General features: G+C 46.1%; 1 protein-coding gene across 7 annotated transcripts in view; it reads right to left on the reverse strand.

Annotated features, from left to right (window-relative positions):
- CACNB2 (calcium voltage-gated channel auxiliary subunit beta 2) overlaps positions 1-24957 on the reverse strand; it is a 355422-nt gene that overhangs the window by 100526 nt on the left and 229939 nt on the right. For 5 of the 7 annotated variants that reach the window (XM_088478598.1, XM_088478596.1, XM_088478599.1 and 2 more), the window contains one exon: positions 7413-7532. In XM_088478598.1, coding sequence (XP_088334724.1) covers positions 7413-7532 — 120 coding nt within the window. Of the gene's footprint in view, positions 1-7412; positions 7533-8802; positions 9219-24957 lie in introns of those variants that run through there. The other 2 variants (XM_088478602.1, XM_088478597.1) reach the window with 1 other exon arrangement.

The raw sequence follows: 24957 nt of genomic DNA on the forward strand, positions 1-24957 counted from the left end.
CGAGCTTTTTGCGCTCACTCCGGGGCTCGCACACCGCGCGTGCGCACTGGGCCACCATCGACCCGCTTGCGAGCACAATGCGCTTGCGAGTGGGTCTGAATCAGGCCCAGTGTACACAGGCTATTATCGATCCGGCCGATATCATGCAGGTGCTGTATCGATTGGAAATCGGGCCAAGATCAGCCTGCTAATTAATTTATGCTTTTGCGAGAATATTTTCTGCATACTAAAAATATGCGGGACTGCGTGTGAAAGCCAATCCCGCCCACTGTCAGCAGCCATCATCATGAGTAACGGAACTCCAGCAGCCCCATACTGGGTGCATAATATCGTTCTGTAATAGAAGTTCCATCTCTGTCCACAAGCTACGATCGAGCCCGAGACACCCACATAAGACAGAAGAGTCCCATGCAATCACGTTACCCACATTCTTACATGATGCCATGTTCAATGCCAGTTACCGGACAGAAACGCCAATTTCACAGAGAGTGTGGTCCATCGACAGAAGAATTAATCCATATGTACCGACATTCACCGTCCGTGTGTGGATAGCTGATTTGGCACATGTGCGAAAGACTATTTCTTTCTTTGGCGCATGCGCAGTATGCTGAAATCTGCGAGATCCGTGTGCATTGCGACTTGCATGCGACTCAGAATAAGCCACAAATTTCCCAGGTACAATGAGGGATTGGTATGTATTACTGCCGGCCGCATGGCCGGAGGTTCAAATCCCGACAGCGCATGCCAGGCCGGGGTGAAGATCCCAACTGCTGCTAAAAGGTAAGTAACCCTAATCTTTCTCCCCCCCTAACCCTCCCTTAGGAGTGCCTAACCCTAACCTCCTCCCCCCCAGTGCCTAACCCTAATCCCCCCCTCAAAGTGCCTAAACCTAACCCCCCCTTCACCGCTGCCTAAACCTAACACCCCCTTTCCCTAGCCTAAACCTAACCCTCCCGGGGAAGGGATTTCAACGCCTGTCATTTGTACCTTGCCGGGATTAGACAGTTGGGAAGCTGGCGGTCGGGATTGCGTCTGTCGGCATCCTGACTGCTTCCCCTACAGATGTGTCCTCATATATCTAACCTCAATACACCATGTGGGCAGGATGCATCAACACTAAAAATGCAGTCAAGCAGCATGTTTGGAGGTCTGACCGCTATCACCATATGCACCACACTCTGGAAAGCTTTTGGTTAGGCACCGCCATCTATAGATGCCTATGGGTTTCTTAATGCAGTTTTCCCCAAGTGGAATCCAATATGATTCCTCCTAGGGTCTCCCGAGGCTCGAGCATGTTCTAGCCAACGGCTGCACATATGCAGAAGGACTCCCGGGTCATAAACCCGGGCGTCCCCACACCGCAAAGGACAGCTCTTATCGGGAGAGCTGTCCTTTGCTTAAACCTTCATACATATGGCGTTACTAAACGCTGCTATACATGCGATCATTGGCAGGATGCATCCCATCCAAAATGCGAAGCTTGGCACATCCCGCCCCTGATCTGTTTCTAGGGGCAACACAACTTTTGCTTTGCACCAGTTTTTATAAACGTCCACAATTATATATACATATGTTTATATGGTGTGATTACACAGTATTTGGTTTCTAGTGATATTTTTAGTACAAAGGGTGAGAAATTACCCTTTTTACATCTGCCAGTAAAATACAGTAATCTTGACAGAAATAACTGGTTTGCAAAAATAACTTCAGTTCTGCTGATTAACAGTGAGCTAAATGCATCTGCAAGACATGAACTGCGCCGTTTACACAACCAGGACAGTGCTCCTCGCCTCTGCAGACTTCCATTCACATAGACAAATTGAGCCATCTCTGTGCCAAGCGCACGCAGCTGTCCAACGGGGACAGGAAATGTTCTGTCATAATCACCTCCTTCGTTTTAAATGACTTAGTAATTAGTAAATGTCTCCCTTGAAAATGTAATATTGTTCCACAAATAGAACTAACAAGTAGTTGCAGATTAGGCTTGCCATGTATCTGGGTAACGAAAATATAAACAAGGGAACAAATCCCTATAGCAACAAGGAGAGCATCAAAGTATAATACAAAGAAACACATCTTATAACAGCTAATACATCAATCTGTGATCAATTTGAATATATTTTGCCAATCTTTATTAATATCCTTTTCTTATATGATGCCTAGGTCTTTCATAGTACCGGGCAAAATAAATTTTATTCAGGCACATCCAGCGGAGCTCATAATTCAATTCCATTGCCACAGTTACACACAAATATATTATATTATTATTGTTATATTAATATTATTTATACACTCACACATATACATCTATATAATAAAGCGAGAAAGCATATCCGTTCCTTTATGCACGGCCAGAGTTTTGGACCTAGCACCAGCAAATTTGGCATGGTGGTGTAGTTTAACCAGGATTAGGTTTTTGCCTAGCTTTGAACATAGGGCCTGATTCAGAGCCGGACGCTCTGACCAGAGCGCTCGCTCTGAATCAGGGCCCTCCTACCTAAAAATGGAGCGGCCTCATGGACGCTCGCATAGCTGTGGGTGGCCACCCACAGCTTATGCGAGCGGCCAAAAAGATAGTTGCGATGGTCAAAACCATCGCGACCATCGGGCTTGCGACGAGACCCTGCGGTAGGGTCTCGCTGCCGCAAGCCCAGGAGTGATTTTGGCTCTATCAGAGCCAAAAGCACTCCCACTGACATCACTAGTGGGGCCGGCTCCAGACGGAAGGCGTTCCCATGGGAACGCCTCCGTCTGGGCAGCCACGCCCCTGGCACGCCCACCAAAGGGGGCGTGCAGTCAGTCACCATCGACAGCACGCCCCCTGTGATGCGAGACCCATAGCGGGTCTCGCGCATGCGCACGACAGAGCTACAAAGAGAATAATAAAAATAATAACAACAACGAGGGTAGCATGTGATTGGATCTGGACTGACCACAAGGACTTAGGGCCTGATTCAGCAAGGAACGCAGTTGCTAATACGCACGCGATCGGTCGATTGCTGCGTACTGCGTATACATCACAGTGCGCAAACTAGCAATTGCGATTGCAGAGGCTACGCAGACCCAGAGCAGGGTGACTGACAGGAGGTGCCGTTTGTGGGTGGTGACGGGCGGGTGGTCGGGCTAACGCAGGCGTGCCAGTGCATTTCATCGGTGTGCATAAATTATCCACTACGTGGCTATAAGCAACCAAAGCACTGATAGCGTGCGTGGCTGGTAGCAATTTCTGAGTAAGGTCAGTGCTTGTGCAAGTGTGCATGTGGGTCCGATGTTGCCGATGGTTTCGCTATGTTCTCCTAGTATACGGATGTGAGTAAGGGGAAGTGGCGTCCTTATGTTAGGATGCGATCGCAATGTGAATGCAAACATTTAAATAGCACCGCTGATATTAGCAACTGCGGTGCGTGCGTATAAGCAGAATAGCGATCCGTAGTGAACCAGGCCCTTAGTCTCCTGCTATTAGAGTTAATGTTAGAGCTGATCGCATTAACTGCACAATGTTTTTTTAGTGCGGTATTAATTGCACTAAGTAGTCCACCGCCTTTAACGGGAAACTTTATCATCATAGGAAACATGGATTACTATACGAATAACAGAAACATTTTCCCAAGAAATTGCTTCTGTTTAGTGAGGTTTATGTTCAAGGGGTACAAGAGGTGATGGATAATGGCGTACACACACACACACACAAACAAAGCAGTTCAACGATGGTTCAAGGTCATAATATCTGAGAGTTCCAATATTTAAAGCAATAGATGTAAAAAAAAAAGCCAGCACTCCACAATTTCATCCAAAACAGTCCATATAAAATCCATCATCTCATGAGCATAATACTACTTATAAGGTCAGCCGAAAAATTCAAGTATGATCGATAACAGCAAAGACCCAATCCTGAGTCCTTGAAAAAAGTGCTGGGCATGTTGCCATGTTAACAGGGAGGAGCTTGCGTACACAAGCAGAAATGACTGACAGCAGGTCAGACTTGATTTGCAGAAATACACAGTATGGATTGGTTAATACCTACACATGGGGCGGAGCCATGTAGGTGAAGGCAACTCAGTTTAAGTTTTTCAACTTGCATGAGATCCCAAATACAGATGTGTCCTCACTCATCTTTGCTGCAGTCGCGTCAAACAGCCCCTCTTGGCACGCCTGGTCCTGTGGGACTCTGCTAGCGCCAGACATTTTTTGTGTTATTTATTTGCCGAAAATGCCTCTAAGTCGAAATGTGATGCGACTATGATGCACCAGGAGACTGTGCTGATTAATTTGATATATGCCACTTGTATATCTGTGCGCGACTAAGGGGTCTATTTACTAAGCTGTGTTAGGAGATAAAGTGAACGGTGATAAGGTACCAGCCAATCAGCTCCTAACTGCCATTTTTCAAACACAGCCTGTGAGATGACAGTTAGGAGCTGATTGGCTGGTACCTTACCACCGTTCACTTTATCCCCTAACACAGCTTAGTAAATAGACACCTAAGTCTCTCAATCAGCATGCGAAGTGCCACGATGCAACGGCCACAGCTATTTTCCACGCCAAGTTCCGTTTATAGTCTAAGTCGCACACAGATATGCAAATGTCACATATCAGAATAATCAGCACAGTCTCCTGGCAGACATACACGAGATATGACGGAATCGGTATGAAATACCGCCGGCCGCATGGCCGGCAGTTCGATTCCCAGCAGCGTCAGGCCGACAGTGGAACAGATCCTGGCAGCGGCAGCCCGACAGCGCTGGAAATCCCGATCGTGTCTAGGTAAGTATTAACTAACCTACCCCCCTAACCCTCCCTTAGGGGTGCCTAACCCTAATCCCCCCTCTAAGTGTCTAAATCTAACTCCCCCCTTCCCCGCTGCCTAAACCTAAGTCCCCCGGGGATGGGTGCCTAACCCTAACCCTCCCTCCCCCTAGCCTAACCCTGACCTCCCGGGGGGGGTGCCTAACCCTAAGTCCCCCCCGGAAGCCATAACCCTAACTGCCCCCCCCCCCCGCGGCTTTCCGCTCGTGGCGCACGGCATCGGTTAAATAAGCGGCGTCTACATCTAGACACCGGTCATTTCACCCTCGCCGGGATATGACAGACGGAAGACGGCTGTCGGTATAATGTCAGCCGGTTTCCCGATTGCATCCCGATATGACGGCTCACTCACGTGAGGTATATTGCGCTGTATAGAGGCTGGATGAGCAAGGACACATCTGTATATAGCAGGCACTTCATCTGCCTGTGGGTGAGCTGTGAGGTAATGCCACACCCTCCCAACATTGAGGCACACAGAATCTGGACAAAATAGATCCCTGATCGCGCCAAATTCCGCCCAGAAACCTCACCCACGTCTACGTCGTCCCCACCCCATTTGAGCCTGGACTGCAATGTTGTCCTGCCAAAATGGAGACAGTTATATTAATAAGTTACAGATGTCTAACGTATACTGGAGTGTTTATGGACAATCAGTACTCCTGTGAGCCCAAGTTGGGCATAATAAATTTACTTTAAATCTGCAAAACAGCCCAGTAATAAACAAGTGACCATTAGAAATGGGAATGTGAGTTACAGTAAGGAAACACCATGCTCACTGGGCTGTACTGGTAATTGCTGAGGAATGATGCTTCAGTGAGTAATGCCTGTAGCTGACTTCTCCTAGATCTCAGCTTTCTATCCTCCTGTGCACCAGTCGTCTCCCAGCCAGGATCTGTGATCATTTTACAGACTGTCCCTGTCTCTGCCTCCTGAAGTGAAACATTTCAGGTACAGGAATGAAGAACATATAAAAAAAAAAACCAACAACAACTTGGCTTTGATGTCATTTCTTCAGCCTTCACTGTGACAGCTACCAGCTACTCTAGGGGTAATAAATATTGTATAAAGTCTGTCTGTGTACTGCAGCCGGGCCTCACTGGGCTCCATTCCCATAGCAACGCTGTGCTAGATTTACTTACTGTACAGAGACAAATATACTCTGCAGCAATGTCTTACTCCTCTACCAGATCCGCTTCTTACCTGTGTTTATGAGCTGTGTTTAAACCTGTCAGAATTTCTCAAATCCACCCACAGCCTTTGCAACTTCAGCTAGTTGTTATTTTGGGTAAGTGGTGAAAGCTGCACTAGGCTGCGCCCTTATTAGATCACAAATGGCCATACTTGCCGACTATTTACTCAGACCAACCCCCGGAAGATGCTGGAGTAGGGATGGCTATCGATGCTAGATCATTTTGCCATCGATGGCATAGATCCAATGGTTTTCCAGTATCGATGGTACAATGTTTTTCTTTTCTTTCTACTTGGCCCCGGGACACGGAGCCTGGCTCCGACCCCCTGACGCAACCTTAAAACACCTTCCCCACCACTGAACAGGCATGATGGTGGGTGAAAAATCAACAGTTCACCTGATAACGGTTTCATACCATCAAGGTTAACCACCAATGGTACCAACAATGGTAAACCCACCGATGGCCATCTCTATGCTGAAGGAGACCCAGGTGGGAGGTGTTGGTAAGGAAGGAGGGGGTGCAGTGAATTGGACCATAGCGACCCAGTCTCCTACTGTACAATGCCGCAAGTCGCTGCATTGTGTAGTGGGGTGCATATCCACGACGACACTAATCCGGCCGGGAGACTTTCCCACTCTTCCGGGGAGCCGGGAGAGACACGCGATTTTCGGGGGGCTCCTGAAAATTTTGGGAGAGTTGGCAAGTATGCATTTACCTCAGAATGGACACATGATACCAGTGTCCCTAGACCAACAGCTGAAGGCACTGGTGTCACAGAAAGGGAGGGGATCTTAACAATATTAATACATTTCTGAATTGCAAATGAGGCTTTTACGGTACTGTTAAGGTGAAAGTTCTACAGAGCTGCATGACAGGTACCATTTAGTTCCAATTACAAAACATTGCTTCCTTGTGCTATTTATGATAACTGCAATACATGGCAGTTACATAAATAAATAAATACATAGTAAAGTAAATAGAAGTTAAATAAATATAATTAGTAGGTAATTGGTAAAATAAACAATAAACATGATATTTAACAAGATACAGTAATTAAAAAAAACCTAGGATATAAAGTATATATACAATTTTTCACCAATATAGTAAAATAAGCATGTGCATACTGTACTTAATGATCATCATGAATGTTTCAACAATTTGTCAACCAATTCTTACTAAACAAAAATAAAATATTCACAAACTACAGACGAGGAAAAAAGCATCAGAATTAACTGTTTTCTCCAAAAACATTACCAGCGGGCACTTTCATAACTCTTGTGCACCGACAGAGTCACCCTCCTGAACTCTGCTAGCACCACCACCACCACACACATGCCATTCCTGTATCCTGCCACCACATCAATTGGCCCGTGGTGACCCTCCAGCGGGCATGCCATAATATGTTCGATGCCGTACCTTGGCTTTCTCCAGCTGAGACTGGGCCTGACGCTCTGCCTCTCTCCGCACGGCCTCCCTGTCTTCTTCCAAAGAGACATCAGAATCGGATGGGCGGCTGGTATAGGAGTCCGCCGAACCCTGGTAAGAGGAGGACAGGTCAGTGGGCGCACAGTTACCACGTTCTGCCTTTTATAACGCACTGTTCTGTGCTTCCTAATAATAATAATGAATGCACCCTAGAGTTCAATATCTCAATGTGCTCCCCTTATGCCAGCTGTTGTGACTGTTAATCACAAGGCATGTAATCTTGTTGGAAATAGACCTTTATTCTCTCTCTCACTTCATGCTCATTTGTGTATTCCCCAGTCTGATTTCAGATCAAAACACACTGAACAAGACATGCTATTAGCAAACAGTTAAAAGGAAAAGATCAAACAAATGTGTTTTGTGGGCTAAGCATCACATCTCCTGCCAATCTATTACAGCTCAAAGCACTATTTATCAGTGTATCCAGACGTTTTAAGCGGATCCGTAGTCCCTCTGCTCTGACCCCTCTTTATTTTGACACCTTGGATATTTACTATACTTCCAGCCTTTGCAATGACATCGGTTCCCACATATATTTGATGCACAGTGCGTATTCTCTTTTCTCCATTATGCAATCTTTTAAGGTGCATCAGGCTCTCCTAATTATATTGCATAACATCAACATAAACCACAGTGATATACAAAGCCAAAATGCCATGTGTTTGTTGATATATATATATATATATACACAAAAAAAAATGAAATACTATATTAGAAGAAAAAAAAAACAAGTTGTATATTTCATCACAAGAGCTTACACTCTAAAGGAGAGCCGGAGACAAACAAAAAGTACGGTGTGGCTGCTTTAATGGACTGATTTAAAATAATAATCAATACAAAGGTGGTCGCTCTTGTTGTCTTCGTAGACAGCATGCATAGGGTGTAAGGTAGATTAGCTGTACTGCCATAATAAACAAAATTAAGTCACCACTCATTTCTTTCATTAGAAAAAAGTATATAGCAATGGTTTGTCCTACTTCAATTGTAATGTTTCTGAGCTCAATTATTATATAAAGGTCTGTGCTGTGGATTACTTCCATATATCTATACATGCTGTATATATCTACATAAAAGGGAAGGTTCTATATACGTATGTATTTGTAATATAAATATAAATATATATATATATATATATATATATAGACATATATATAAATTTACACAGTATCAAAATATGAACAAGCACAATTATAACTTGCAGACATCGCTGGCATCTCTAACACTGTACCATGTTAAATATACCAAACTGTCCACAAACCAGCATATCACAACTTCCCATCATATGTATCATAGGTAGTAATTAGGAAAGGATTAATCTTACACATATGTCAGAATTCTTCAGTCGTCCTCCTTTGGCTCTTTTTAGAAGCCTAATCCAGGTGGCCTTCATGAGCCGGACTAATTAATTATTGTGCCCAGCAGAGGCACACAGAGGAGATTTTTCCTAAAGCAGTGCATGGATTATAATGCAGAATAGCACCCCTGTCTTTATCCATATTTCCTTGCCAGCTCCAACACAAACCAGCCAGATCAACTTCAGCAGAAGTGCAGGGGGAGATGTTGTAGCTCTGTTTCATTCCAATCCAAAAATCCCCATTAAAACAGAGTTAAGGGACATAAAGGTCATTTACAGAGAAGTGCAAATATGTCTTCTATTCATAGTTGAGATGCTGAAATCAGGCAATCCTACATCACAAGCAAGAAGGTGACTGCTGCGCAGAGCCCAAGCTGCTCTTGGAGAAGAGAACACTTTTAAAAATAAAATCATGGGCAAAATGTATTCACTGACATTTGCAAGTGCAAAGTTCAATCAATCTCTTTAGAGATCTGGTTGGGGGACGGAGCCTTGCATCACTGGGCATGCTCTGTACCCTCCTGTCCTTACGCAGATGCTCACATCACAGGGAGCTGTTGCTCTGTGTCAGATTGCTGTTCTGCATCTCAAGGGTACCCAGCCTGAAAATAGCAAGATGCTCGCAGGACAGAAAGCGCTGAAATCCTGCATCACATGTAATAAACCTGTGCTCACCCTGTGCCTTGTTTGCAGATGAGTAATTGTTTATTTCCTGGACATGTGATGAGGTTTAACGAGATCTTATTATAGCAACACACAGTGCAGAAAATGTGGCACCAAATTGGATTTTCTTTTTTTGCAAATACATGGTTTAAGGGGGGAAATGAAACATACCATAATATTTACTATGCCAGGCATCAGACATTTATAATATTTAGTTTTAATGCCTGAGATTTTACCTAACACTGTATGAATGAAAGAGGTGCCATTAAGGAAAGCCCCACAGGGTGGATGAATAAGAATGGTGTGATCTGCAGAAATAATAGATTATGGATAGACAAGTACAGCCAGGAGGAATGCAGAGGGTTACACTGCACCTATTTTCATGCATAGTGGACAAACTGGAGCTGAGATAATATATGCAAAGCATAAACATAGACTCGTCACATCAAAGTACACTATGTAGACAAAAGTGACTGGACACCCCCCTCGCAAGCGAAATGCATGCCTTGCATACCATTGCACACAAGTTCCTGTGGCGGTTTCAACAAGAACACATTGAATGGAGGCCCATGCACTTGCAGTTCTACAGAAACAATTAATGTTTTTATCAGGATGACCAAGGGTGTAGGGAGGCCGGACAGTCCCAAGTGAAATGAGGGGCGTGGCCTATTCACAGGAGGCGTGGCCACGTCCCCTTAGGATTTGCGTACCAAAAAAAAAAAAGACTTGTGCAGCGCTCCATGCTGGGAAGGGTGTGCTGTGAGCCCCCCAGCCCAATGCAAAGCCGCGAGCTGTCTCCCACTGCAGCTGTGATTTAAGAGGGAGGGTGAGCGGCGCTGGGGCCCTTTTGCAGCCCGGGCCCGGGTAATTAGTACCTGCCCCCCACGCACCTCTCGGCGCCTCTGAGGGCGGCAATGCCACCTTTCATGTTTCCAGGGCAGTGCTGGACTGGTATACAGAAAATTTGGTAACCCGAATGGACGGCTCAGAGTCCAGATCTTAACATCATTAAGAATCTCTGGGATAAATTGGAGCGAGGGGTGCGTTCTAGGCCGGCTCAACCTTCTTCAGTATGACAGTTGGTCACTGTACGTAAGGCGGAATGGCAAAGCATATCACCTGCTGTTATCCAGGAACTTGTGGACAGTTTGCCAAGAAGGGGGTCTGCAGTAATCACTGCACGTGGTGGACCTACAAAGTACTGACGTCAATAACATCTTGATCTATTTGCTGTCAGTGTCCAATCACTTTTGTCTATATAGTGTAGTGTAGTTACTGATATGAGTTTTGGAACACACTTTCATAATTATTTAAGAATTGTCTCTTTTTTTCTCCTAAAAGAGACACATTTATATACAATACTACATATAGTTCATATTTTATCACAGTAAAGTGTCACTATTTTTATTATTATTTATTATTGCAGCAGCCAGAGCAGTCTCCTATGGCTGTGGGGGGGAGCAATCACACTGATCGTGCCCCCCCCCTGCTTAGCGCCGGGCTGGGGGGCTTACAGCGCCCCCCTCTTCAGCGCGCAGCGCCGCTGAAAAAGTAATATTTTTGGGGGGGGTTCAAGGGGGCGTGGCCACACCTCCCACAATTAGGCCACGCCCCCTCCTTTACCTGGGCCCGGCCAGGCTCTTTACGGCCCTGCCCATAGCAACCAAACATGATTCTAGCTATTATCTTCTAGATCAGCAGTGGCCAACCTGTGGCTCTTGAGACACATGCGGCTCTTCCATTGTTCTGATGCGGCTCCACTGCCGGCTCACCTGACTGACACTGACTGCCTCCTCTGATAGGCGCACAGCTGTTCAGAGGAGACTCGTCCTTTATTGCAGCAGTCTGCTCCACTCCGGAGGCATGTATGTGTGATGTGGAGACGTCATGCCTCAAATAGGAGGCCGAGCTTAACTTGTAACTGAACCTGCAGCCACGTGGAGGACGTGGTCGCAGACGCCGGAGCGTACCTACGTGACACAGACAGTCGCAACAGGGTAAGAGCTGTGGGGTTTTTTATTCATCTCATTTGTGACATATGTTGGGGGCTGGAGTGGGAGGGAGTGTGGGGGAAGGTGGCTGCACTGGAGTGCCCGGGGGGGAGGGGCGCTGGATGGGTACATGAGGGTCTGCTGTTGTGACACAAGAGGGTCTGCTGGAGTAACATTAGGGGCTGCTGACACATTGGGTTGCTGCAGTGACACGTGTGGTTGCTGGAGTGACAAATGGGGGGCTGAAGTGATACATGAGAGGCTGCTGAAGTGACACGTGGGGGACTGGAGTGACACATGGAGGGCTGGAATGACACATGGAGGGGCGGGAGTAACACCAGAGTGGCCTGGATTGTATTACATGAATCCTTTTTTTTTTGTGTGTGTGTGGATGTGGCTTTTTCAGTGTATTTTATGTGGATGTGGCTTGCTTCAGTGTATTTTATGTGGATCTGTTTCTTTCAATGTTTTTTATATTGTTCTGGCTGTTTCTTGAAATAATGCAGTATACACACTAGACGATAAAAGTGAACGATATGAACATTAACAATATTGTTCAACGATATATATCATTCATATCGTCCAGTGTGCATGCACCAAACGACCAAAAATGCGCGCTCCTGCAGGTCGTTAACGATGTTTGCTGTCGTGCAAACATGCAGGCCAATCTGGCGACATCACACTGCCTGTTCAGGGACGTGGCAGGATGACGTCACTGAACGATATCGTTCAGTGTGTACACCCAAAATCTTTCACCAATATCTTTCAGAACGTCATCTAGTGTGTATGCCCTTTAAGGTGTGCAAGCGGTGTAGTGGCCCAGGGTCCTGGAGGTGGCGCCATTGCTGTCCCATGGTAGCTGCATTCGTCTTGCAGGGTGCCTGGAATGGCGCCCACAGGCAGTAGAGCCGTCTATGGGTCCTTAGGACTCTCCAGGCAGTGCTCTCGGACTGGTGCCAGTGGCCCTGTCCCCTAGTGGTAACCTGACATGTTTGCGGGCAGCACAGTGCAGAAAATCGCCCTTTTATGGCGCTGCTGGTGCATATACTATGGTTCTGTTATGGTGGATATTTTACCATTGCAGAGCTGAATGCATCGTGAGAATCTGCGCAAAATGCATCTTTTTATCACGTGCATTTTACACCTCTGTTTTTGGGGAAAAATTTATTTAACTCCAGCTCAACTGTATGTGTCTGTCCCATGATATGGTGATACATCAGAACCTGCCCTGAATCTAGCAGCCATGTACTGTACACACAGCCTCTGTTACCGGATGTTCCTTGACCAGCAGAGGCAATAACTATTCTTGCATTATATTTCTAGTCACCTCATTCTGGAATATGGCCATGCCTGTAAAATCAATCAGATGACCTCTAATAACCCAGTGATCTCCCGTTACATTAACTGTGCAGTACCCGCTGGCCTCGGCTGTACTGCTAAGTACTGGAAATACAGACTGATAATACTTGTAGTAAACGGAGCAACATTCTGTAATATGATGTAACCATTGTAAATGCTTCTCATAAATCTCTGCACGTTGTGAGGAGAGTTACTGGCTGCTCGATGTGAAAGCACTACAGTGGCCGCTCTTCAACCAGTGCTCATATTATGAGCTTAAGTACCCTTATAAGAAACTATAGTATTGTGCTAGCCTGAGCCATCTGTCTGTATGTACTGAGGACACCGGCCCAACCAACTTGTTTTGTGATCAACATACATTGAGATACAAGGAGCCCACCTTACAAGCAGACTTTATATTTTTTTTTTTTTTAAATATATTTATTTTTCTAAACCATATTAGTTTCCCCCTAATGTTTATTTTGCACACAGTACATTCTGAACCATAACATAGATACTCTGATTAATGGTCCTTTTTCTCGCGCCATATAAATAAATAATGATAATAATAATACTACAAGGAGGGATGTAAGGTCAAAAATGCGGTCAAACACCAGAAAATGCCGTTTTCATGGGTTTGACCACATTTCTCATATGGACCTGGTGGATAACGCCATTCGCATTTCTTCTTGTAGGGATCAAATCCGATCCCATACAGTACATCCCCCTCCCCCCCATGGCGCCACCGCCAGTGTGAAAGGTTTAATATGGCACGAAAAGGAAAAAAGTGGTACATCTGAGTATTAAATCCGTAAGTCCCTCTATAGCAAAGGACAGCGATGTACCCGATAAGTGGTGGGATGTTATGCTAAGTACATCCCGCCCATAGATGGTATGTACCCGATAAGTGGTGGGATGTGATGCTTAGTACATCCTGCCCCTGCCCATAGATGGTATGTACCCGATAAGTGGTGGGATGTGTTGCTTAGTACATTCCGCCCATAGATGGTATGTACCCGATAAGTGGTGGGATGCGATGCTTAGTACATCCCGCCCATAGATGGTATGTACCCGATAAGTGGTGGGATGCGATGCTTAGTACATCCCGCCCATAGATGGTATGTACCCGATAAGTGGTGGGATGCGATGCTTAGTACATTCCGCCCATAGATGGTATGTACCTGATGTGGTGGGATGCGATGCTTAGTACATTCCGCCCATAGATGGTATGTACCCGATAAGTGGTGGGATGTGATGCTTAGTACATCCCGCCCATAGATGGTCTGTACCCGATAAGTGGTGGGATGCCATGCTTAGTACATCCCGCCCATAGATGTTCATTTGCACTGTGTGATACCGATCTGTGGTAATATATTGTAGAAATGAAATCAATAAATTTATATGAGCGAATTGTAGAAGGGACTTGTCGAGCTCCCAGGAGTATGAGGTTTTATCAGCAAGGATGGAATAATGTGACCAAGTAGCTGTGTGTATGGGAGAGAAATGTTACTAACTTGTAAGAAGTTTATTAAGAAGTAATCTATCATTGGAAATGTTTGCTGAGGGCCAAAGTAAAATGCATAATCTATTGTACTTTGATATTACTGTTGCCAAATATCAATTATAGAGCAAGTTTTAATAAGTTTCTTGAGGTGTGCAATAGAGGAAATAAGAGAAATTTCAGAAAATAAGGGTTGGGAGTCAAATAGCTATGGCAGAGGTTCTCAAACTCGGTCCTCAGGTCACCTCACAGAATCACAAGTGAAATAATTAGCTCCACCTGTGGATCTTTTAAAATGTGTAATGCCCCTTTCAGACATACGACACAGGAAATTTCCTGCTCAGACCCGGGAATTTCTCCTGGGCCTTTCACACTACAGCGTCTACCCGGACATAAGCCAGGTTTTTAAATTTTTAATATTACCTGCCTCTCCTCTGCCCGTCCTAGCCCATCCCCTCTCCGGCTGCCGCTGATGGTGTCATCATCCTGCAGCAGGCAGCCGTCCAATCACTGCACCATTTTATTTTATTACTATTAATTTATTTATATCTGCCCTTATTTATATCTGCCCTGGTGGTCCAGCGGGAGTGCGGGCGGCCCGCTGTGGCAGAGACCCACCAGCAATCTCCAGCGCCGGCGGGTGTCCCCGGCATCCGGCTGGGGTTCTCTGTACACAGTCACCTGCGCGGGGGGTGGTGATCAGCAGCGCTGAGCGTCATATAGGACGCTCTGCTCTGCCAACTCAATGTAAAAGCTGCTTGATGCAGCCCGGAAGTAAATTTCCGGATAGCACCATTCAGACATAAGCAGGGTAATTTCCCTGGACTTCAGTCCCGGGAAATTCCCTGGTCGATTGAAGGGTCGTATGTCTGAAAGGTAGGTACGCGGCAACCCGGGAATTTAGAGGAGGCAGGTCAAATTCCCGGGATTCTCGGTATGTCTGAAAGGGTAATGAATACACCTGTGCGCCTGCTGGGTGACCTGGAAAATGTGAACTGTGTGTGGTCCTGAGGACCTAGGGGGCGATTCAGACCCGGACGCAATGAGGGGCCGGGTATGCAAATTCCGTGAACGCCCTCTATGTCTTAGAGTGCGACGGCAGAGTGATTGCACGCCGGTGTAATTACTTTTCTTTCTTAGCACACGTCCTCTCCAGGAAGTGTAGGATTAATCAGTAACATCGAGAGCCATCGGAGCTGCTCGCAGCCCTTGAGGTAGACCCTACCCCGCCTCAAGCACTGCGATCACTGCAGGCTGAAATACAACCAGGTGACATGTACAATGACGCTTCCATGCTAATTGTGCACGTGCAAAGGGCGTCATTTTGACCATCAGACACGCCTGCATTCGCACATCCACTCCCCCGTTTTCCAGGACCTTCCCGTTACCACCCACAAACGGCACTGTCACTCAAAGTAGCGCTCAGTCTGTGTACTACAAGCGCGCGATTCCCGATCGCAGTGACTGGCACACGCACTGCGACGCATATGCATGCACAGACGGGCGACTATCGGCCATAGCGTGCGATCGCAGCTTAGCCTCCGGGTCTAAATCAGGCCCCTAGTTTTGGAACCGCTGATCTATAGTATCTAAAAGAACAACTGACTCATTAATATGCTGTGTCAGGAACTATTAGAATTGGCCCAAGAAGGTGTTAGGAGATGTACTGTATTGAGCACATATATAGGAGCTTTTGTGATATAAGTACTTCCTATAGAGTCTATTGTAATTGTATAAAGACCATCTCTATCTTCATAGATGGAGTGAGCTTAGGGGGTCATTCAGACCCGCTCGCGAGCAAAGTTCGCTCGCTAGCGGGTCGATGTGGTGAGAATGCGCATGCGCACGACGGAGGGAGCTCCGTCGTGCGCATGCACGAGACCCGGCGAGCGACGAGAAATGCATCGCTCGGAGTCTCGCATCAAAGGGGTGTGCTGTCGATGGTGACTGACAGCACGCCCCCTTTGGTGGGCGTGCCGGGGGCGTGGCGGCCAGACGGAGGCGTTCCCATGGGAACACCTACTGTCTGAGTCCGGCCCCACTGACATCAGTAATGATGTCAGTGGGAGTGACTTTGGCTCTGATAGAGCCAAAATCACTCCTGGGCTTGCGGCAGCGAGACCCTACCACAAGGGTCTCGTCGCAAGCCCGACGGTCGCGATGGTCTTTGACCATCGCGACCATAATCATGCACGCTCGCTATAGCTGTGGGTGGTAACCCACAGCTATGCGAGCGTCCATGAGGACGCTCCAAAAAAAGGTAGGAGGGTCCTGATTCAGGGCGAGCGCTCTGGTCAGAGCGTTCAGCTCTGAATCAGGCCCTTAGACTGGTGCTTTAAAGTTTATCAGTATGCTCAGAACACACATTTCTTGACAGGCTAAAAAAGACGGGTAACATCATGCTTGACGACTTTCTGGCTGGGGGCAGCCAGGTCAGTGCTGTAATGGTGGGCGGTGCGGGGGTTTGGTGGAGTGATTGCGTCAACACAATATTCGGGCCATTGCGGGAGAGTTGGCAAGTATCGGTAACGTATGTACAAAAAAAAGGTTATTGATTTGTAAAGAGGGTACCCAGTATACTAAATTATATCACGGTTTGATGTTATCAGTTTGTTCCAGCGAGTTTTCTTTTTCCTGCCATATTTAAACCTATCACACTTTGAGAGATTATTTTAAGCAGCGTGTCTGAGGTTAGGGGGATAATCAGGCTAGAGATAAGACACATGGTACGCAATGTTAGAGATTTGTATGATGTAACAGGATACCACTGGAAGCAGTGCCAGGAGGCTGTGTGTAGTAAAGGAGAACTGAGAGGGGATTTTGTAGGACAGTTACAACAGTGAGTATAGAAAGATCTGCAGGAGAAGTGCCCGGGACAGGTCGCAAAATGAGGAATAAGTGGTGGAGGGTGTGATGCTATTGCATGCATGCAAACAAAACAGTGGGGGGGGAGTATGCTGGGCAAGAAGAGGACAACATTTTCATCCACTCTGGTACACCCAGCCCACTTGAGTGAAAGTATAGGTTTATTTACAGCTCAAAGATATTGCAAATGGTGCATCCACCCAATATTATTATTATTTTACAAAATTGATTTTGTTAAAGAACAGAACAAAACAAGCTTAGCACAAAATCAAGAAATAAATTGTAATGTTAAAACTTATTATAGATTTTATTCCCCTGCAGATATAAATAATGAAATATACCTAAAATGAATGGACTTATGCATAAAAGTTCTTTTAAAATCTTGGAAATGAGAATAGATAATGAAAGCACCAGAAACGCACAGGAAATTCCACAGCAAAAGGAGCATCCGAGGCTAAACACATTCTGTATCTACACTATACACAGTATATAAATGTAGGAGGTGCTCCCCATAGCAACCAATAAGATTGTAGCTATCATTTATCTATTACATTATGGACCTCATTCAGAGCCGCACGCAAAATGAGAGCGCTCGCTCTGAATGATGGCGGCCGCTTCTAAGTTCAGAGCTGGCCTCCTGGCCCCTCGCTAGGCTGTGGGTGACCACCCACAGCTTTAGCGAGCGACCAGGTTGATGGTCGCGATGGTCAAGACCATCGCGACCATCGGGATTCCGACGAGACCCTTGTGGTAGGGTCTTGTCTACCGCAAGCCCCAGTGAGCTTTCGACTCTAATAGAGTGATGTCAGTGGGGCAGCCCCCAAACTGCAGTCGTTCCTTCGGGAATGCCTCCGTTTGTGTAGCCACCCCACCGTCCCGCCTACAAAACGAGGCGAGCTGTCGATCGCCCCTTTTGTAGTGAGTCCCGGAGCAATAGAATCACTCTCTTGCTCCGGGTCCAGAGGTCTCGCCAGTAAGAGGCAGGCGAGACCTCTGGACGATGAATTTTCGCCACTACTTGGGAGGTATGGGCATGTGAAAGGACGCAAAGCAAGTGGTACAGTAGAATAGGGAAACAATTACAGTAAATTAGAGTAATACTAAAGAGTGTGTTTAAGTGCAACTTAAGAGTAACCTATTTTAACACATCCCATTTCATTTATATTCTAGCAACTTCTACAAATTCTCTGGTTTTCTTACCAAGTATTGGAAAGACTGTAAATGTGTATATATACCATGCAGGAAATCCCTACCATCCAATGAGATGCAAATGTACAGTAGCAGTCAGCTCACATATAGAAAAGCATTTCAATTACTGGAAATATCAGCATGAAGCAGCCCATTTTATTGGGCTTTCTCTATAATTACAAAATCAAACGTCCTGTATACTGTGGTACAGCACAAAACCTCAAACATTCGCTATTCTTACTCTTTGTGAATGAGGGTGGGAAAGCGATTTGTTGTCTGTACTCTTATTGGTTAGAAAGCATTAAATACACTGTACAGTGAGAAAAAGCTATCTGTCTGCAAATCAATAATTAATATTGAAAGTGATTGAGTTTTAGGTTTCTCAGCAGAGCCGGTTCTGCAGGAAATGTTAAACCTGGTGCCTGGTTTTATTTGGGAATTTAGAATTCCACTCATTAGGCAAATTCATCTATCTCAGGTCACTGTCTGATTGATGACCTGTTCACCTGGGATTCCCACTGGAAAGGGACCTCAGCTGTACAAGCAGCTTCCTAGCTTAAGGGTCAAGCGGCCATTTCACAGATCGGGCAAAGAACCACCGATCCGCCAGTCGGAAATGCCATTTGGCAACCATCAATGATCGCTGATCCATCGGGGAATCACTCAAATTCTTCACAGTAAAAATCCTTGATTTGCCGATCCCGATCATATTTTGGTTGGATTCGGCAAATGAGTGAAATCCAACATGTCATCTGGGAATCGGCCCAATACATCACACATCTATGGGGGCCTTTACTCCTGACTGCGGAGCATGCTTGCTAACACTATGGCTCCCCCACCAGGAGGGGGCAGGCAGGTTGGCATAGCACGTGTTGGGGGTGCAGGCGTGTCGCATTATAGGGGCGCGTGGTTGGGGACATAACCCGGCAATAGGGGTGGTGCGTAGGCATGACCATGTGATCGAGTCATCGTGACCTTGCCAACGCTACACAATGTCGATCACCGCGCCCCCCCCACCCATCAGGAGAGTGGATACATACATAAATCCATTTCCTCAACAGTGTAATTTAATAAATACATGTAAAACATAAGATATACACAAAAGGGCAAAAACGCCACCTTCCGAAGAGACGGTGATCTCGCAACTCACATCTCTCAACAACATAGTCTAGTAAATATACCTAATTAGCCCTCTGGAAAGACACACCTCTGGGTCATGTGACCATGCATTCAAATAAAGCCAAAACTCCAGCAATGTCAACACGTATAAATATCCTAACATGACGGTTGAGTATTAAAAAACACCAGCATCATGAAGTCACACAGAAACCACAGTCTTCACAGCATGAGATCTCTCCAATAGATATTTCTGGAGAACAAGCCAGCTTCAAATGACAAAACCCCAATAGGGCCCTGTAAAGCAAGTGAGACCATGATGCATCCTAACACAACACAATGGGACAAACTATTCCACAGCTACCTGTCCCCAGTCAGTCCACTGTAAGGTAGGTGACAGCAGGAGCCAGGGAATATATAACATTATTAGAATAATGATTATTAAATGAGTATGGAGAATAATGGGAAACCTACTATAATACCAAGCACTGAGATGGATAATGGGTGGGTGCAAAAGTTACCTAATTGAATGGCGGCTGTCTGCTAATAGTGTTCAAACGTTAATGTCCTGTCCTGATGACCGCAGTGGTATAATTACAAAAAAGCATGATGAGGAGATATTTCTATTTAACCCTATGGAAATTCTTTTTGTTATGTGAAATGAAAAACATTCATAGAACATCCTTTTTTGCATCTGGTTAGATTATCCTGAGGGTGCTTCATTATAGAGCACTGGAAATGCAGTTTACAGGATGGAAACCTCATTACTGACAAGTGGAATGTACTGGGTCTCTTTACTAAGCAGTACACTGATGTGGTAAAATGAAAACCATCATGTACCACTCATCATTCTGCTGAGTAACCGGGAGTCCATCATGAGTTATCCAGCAATCTAATACACTACATTCAGAAGACATACTGTATACTATGCGGGAAAAGACATCTACAAATGCTTAGAAAAACATTTAAAATGTGACCAGTATGGGCATAGCTATAGTTTGTGCCCATTGCTATGGGGCCCATAGGCTTAGGGGGCCACAGACCCAGGTCATATAACTGTCTACCAAGTTGCCTGGCCTGAAAACAGGGACTTGTCAGCACTCATATACAGATGTGTCCTCATACATCTAGCCGCAATATGCCACGCAGCGCGACTTGCCTGGCGTGAGTGAGCCGCTAAGTCCAGTGCTACTCTGCTACGGCTGGGCATCTTTTTTTGCCAAAAATGTGTCTAAGTCGCAATGCGATGTGACTAGGACGCACCAGCAGTCTGTGCTGATTAATCTGATATGTGACACTTGTATATCTGTGTGTGACCGAATCTGTGTATGGAACCCAACGGAACTTGAAATGAAAAAAGCTGCGGCCGCTATATTGTAGCACTACGTATATAAGTGTTGTATATCAATTAATCAGCACAGTCTGCTGGTGCGTCCTAGTTGCATCACATTGCAACTTGAATGCAGATTCGGCAAAAAATGCCACCCTGCGCCAGCAGTGTCAAGGGACCTGGCGCACCGAGAGGGACTTTTTAGTGTGACTGCAGCAAAGATGTATAAGGACACATCTGTAGGTGGCTGTCTCTGCCTCTAGTCAGGGCTCCTCTAGTGTAGGGCAGACTGCTGTGATAGCGGTCTGCCCTACACAGACACAAACACACAGCCGCCAGCGGTAGCTGTGTGTTGGTATTAGCAGCCAATGAGAGTTAGGCAGACTCTCATTGGCTGCTGCACGGAGAGAGCAGGTTGGAGCTCACTCGTGAGCTCCGTGTTCCGGCTCCCTCCGCGCGTAATAGAGCAGAGCGGACGGCGGCAGGAGCGGGGATTCAGGTAAGTTTTTTTTTTTATTATTTGTGTGTTTGTAAGGGGGCGCTACTGGGGGCATTGCTACTGGGGGGCATACTACTACTAGGGGCCTGCTAATGGGGGCACTACTACTGGGGGCCTGCTAATGGGGGCACTACTACTGGTGGCCTGCTAATGGGGGCACTACTACTACTGGGGGCATGTTACTGGGGGCACCACTACTACTGGGGGCATTTTACTGGGGGCAGTACTACTGGGGGCATACCACTGGGGGGCATACTACTACTGGGGGCATGCTACTGGGGGCCTGCTACTGGGGGCACTGCTACTGGGGGCACACTACTACCGGGGGCATGCTACTGGGGGCACTACTACTGGGGGCCTGCTACTGGGGGCATACTACTACTGGGGGCACTACCCCTGGGGGCCTGCTACTTGGGGCACTGCTACTGGGGGGCATACTACTGGGGGGCACTGCTACTGGGGGGCATAATACTACTGGGGGCACTACTACTGGGGGCCTGCTAATGGGGGCACTGCTACTGGGGGGCATACTACAACTGAGGGCATACTACTGGGGGCCTGCTAATGGGGGCACTACTACTGGGGCACTGCTACTGGGGGGCATACTACTACTGGGGGCATGCTACCGGGGGCACTACTACTGGGGGCCTGCTACTGGGGGGCATACTACTACTGGGGGCTTGCTAATGGGGGCACTACTACTGGGGACCTGCTACTTGGGGCACTGCTACTGGGGGCACTGCTACTGGGGGGCATACTACTACTGGGGGCACTACTACTGGGGGCCTGCTACGGGGCACTGCTACTGGGGGGCATACTACTACTGAGGCTATACTACTGGGGGCCTGTTAATGGGGGCACTACTACTGGGGGGCATACTACTACTGGGGGACACACTAATGGGGGCACTACTACTGGGGGCCTGCTAATGAGGGCACTGCTACTGGGAGCACTGCATAGGGGGCCCTACTACTAAGGGGACTGCATAGGGGTCACTGCTACTGGGGGCATCGTGTAAGGGACACCACTGCTGGGGGCATTGTATAAGTGGCACTACTACTGTGGGCATTGTATAAGGGACATTACTACTGTGGGCATTGTGTAAAAGGGTCACTACTGTGGGCATTGTGTAAAAGGGGCACTACTGTGTGTCGTAACATAAATAAGAGACACTACTTTATGGTGTAATGTGAATCAGGATCACTATGTGTGGTGTAATGTGAATAAGATTGTGCACTGTGACTCCTAGGGCCCACTTTGTAAACAAGTACTGTGATTCTGCTGGCTGTACCCCACTGGTTGGGTGCACTACTTTTCATTTCTGCCACTGCTGTATGGCAATGTGTCATAGATGTGCTTTAAACTGTGGTGTCTGTGCCGCTGCTTTGTTGCTTGGTAACCAGTCAGCTCACTGCAACCTTTGGCCAATAATGGTGAAAACTATAATTTAAACTGTGAGGTGGTCTAAATTGACTGTAAATGACTGGAAATTAAGGTTATTGAGTTTAATAATAATACTCTAGGAAGAAAAAAAAGCCCAATGCATGTGATTTTAGCTTTTTTTTGTAAATTTTTGTAAAAAAATCCAAATCCAAAGCCAGTCACCGCAGTTTGGCAAATCCAAATCCAAAGCCGGACGACGAATTAGAACCAAATCCGGCAAAAATGGTCCGGCGCACATCCCTAATATGATCCCGTTTCATTCACCCCACAGGCACAGTTGTGTTAAGCACTGAGCCCAGCACCATCAGAGAGTATGCTTCCCCTTGATTACAGCCTTGTGAAGTGAGCTGGGGTTGGGGATTGAGCCCAGAGTTTAGGACTGTCCTAGAAAGCCATATGGTGCTGAAATTAGGATGATCTCCACACGAATTGAAAATTCCTGCATTTGGAAGGTAGGAGCTAACTGATCCCCCAAAACTCCTCCACTGTCTTTACACTCAATGTAAACTGCAATTCTCTCAGCCCTAAAGGCTCTAAAGACATGGGGCTTTTGTGTAAGATTCAGGTGTGGATTGAAAGATGTACAGTAAAAAGGTAGACAATGTCTAGATAGACAACAGATGTTAGACATACAATAGGTTGACATTGTCAAAAGGTTAGTACAAAAATGGTCGACAAGTTTTTTTTCTAACCCTAATCTTCACCCTAGTCCTCCCCTTGGTGCCTAACCCAAACCCTCCATCCTGGTGCCTAACCCTAACCGTCGTGGTAAGTGCCTGAACCTAACTGTCCCTTCTAGTGCCTAACCCTCCCTCCTGATGCCTAACCCTATCCGTCGCGGTAAGTGCCTAACCCTAACCCTCCAGTAAGTGCCTAACACTAACATAAAAAAAAATTATCAAACATTTTTTTTAGTCGACAATTTGTGCCTAATGTTATGCCCCATGGTAGTGTCATAGTTAATCTTTTACCCCATAGTAGTGTCATAGTTAACTATGACACTACCATGGGGCATAACATTAACTAGGGCACTAGTGTGGGGTATAACATTAACTAGGGCACTGCTATGGGGCATAACATTAAGTAGGGCACTACTGTGGGGCATAACATCCCTACGGGGCATAAAATTAAGTAGGGTACTACTGTGCACCATAACATTAACTAGGACACTACTGTTGGGAATAACATTAACTAGGGTAAGACTATGGGGCATAATATTAACTATGGCACTACTGTTGGGCATAACATTAACTATTTCACTGCTATGGGGTATAATATTAACTAGGGCACTACTATGGGGCATAACATTAGCTAGGGCACTACTACGGGACATAAAATGAACAAGGGCACTACTATGGGCTATAACATTAATTAGGGCACTACTATAGGTCATAACATTAACTCAGGCACTACTATGGGGCATAAAATTAAATAGGGCACTACTGTGGGGCATAACATTATCTAGGGCACTGTTATGAGGCAATAACATTAATTAGGGCACTGCTATGGGGCATAAAATTATCTAGGGCACTGTTATGAGGGATAACATTAAAAAGGGCACTGCTATGGGGCATAACAAACTATGGCACTGCTGTGAGGCATAACAGTAATTAGGGCACTGCTATGGGGCATAACAAACTATGGCACTGCTGTGAGGCATAACAGTAATTAGGGCACTGCTATGGGGCATAGCATTAAATAGGGCACTGCTAAATGAACAACCACTGCAGAGAAGTGTCTCAAAAAGTATTGGAGCTGAGGTCCCTTCAAAATGTTGCTAAGAGGGCCATCATTTTCTGGCTATACCCCTGCTGACCAGCTTATTTTTCTGCTGCAGTCTGAACTAGATTTCCTATTAACTGCAATAGGTGGTAGCCTGGCTAGTAATATGGATGGACATTTTACATTGCTACATATGGAACATGCAAACATTGCAGCTACAAAGAGCAGCACTCATTGGGAATGCAGTTTATCATGTCAGGAGAAATGGCAGTTTGTTTCTTGCATCTGTATTAGGCTAAACCCGATGTCAGTATTACAAAATTGTTTTCAATTCAAGATGAAAATCCTGCAATCAGCGATGGTGAATAGGGACATGAACAGGAAACCTTTTTATCCTTTCAGTGTCGCTACTCACAATTCTTTGGTTTAAGTTTAGTCCTAGATGTTCCAGATCAGTGCGGAGTTC

This window comes from Taudactylus pleione, unplaced genomic scaffold (genome assembly GCF_031769625.1).
Source record: "Taudactylus pleione unplaced genomic scaffold, aTauple2 ptg000216l, whole genome shotgun sequence".
NCBI lineage: Eukaryota > Metazoa > Chordata > Amphibia > Anura > Myobatrachidae > Taudactylus > Taudactylus pleione.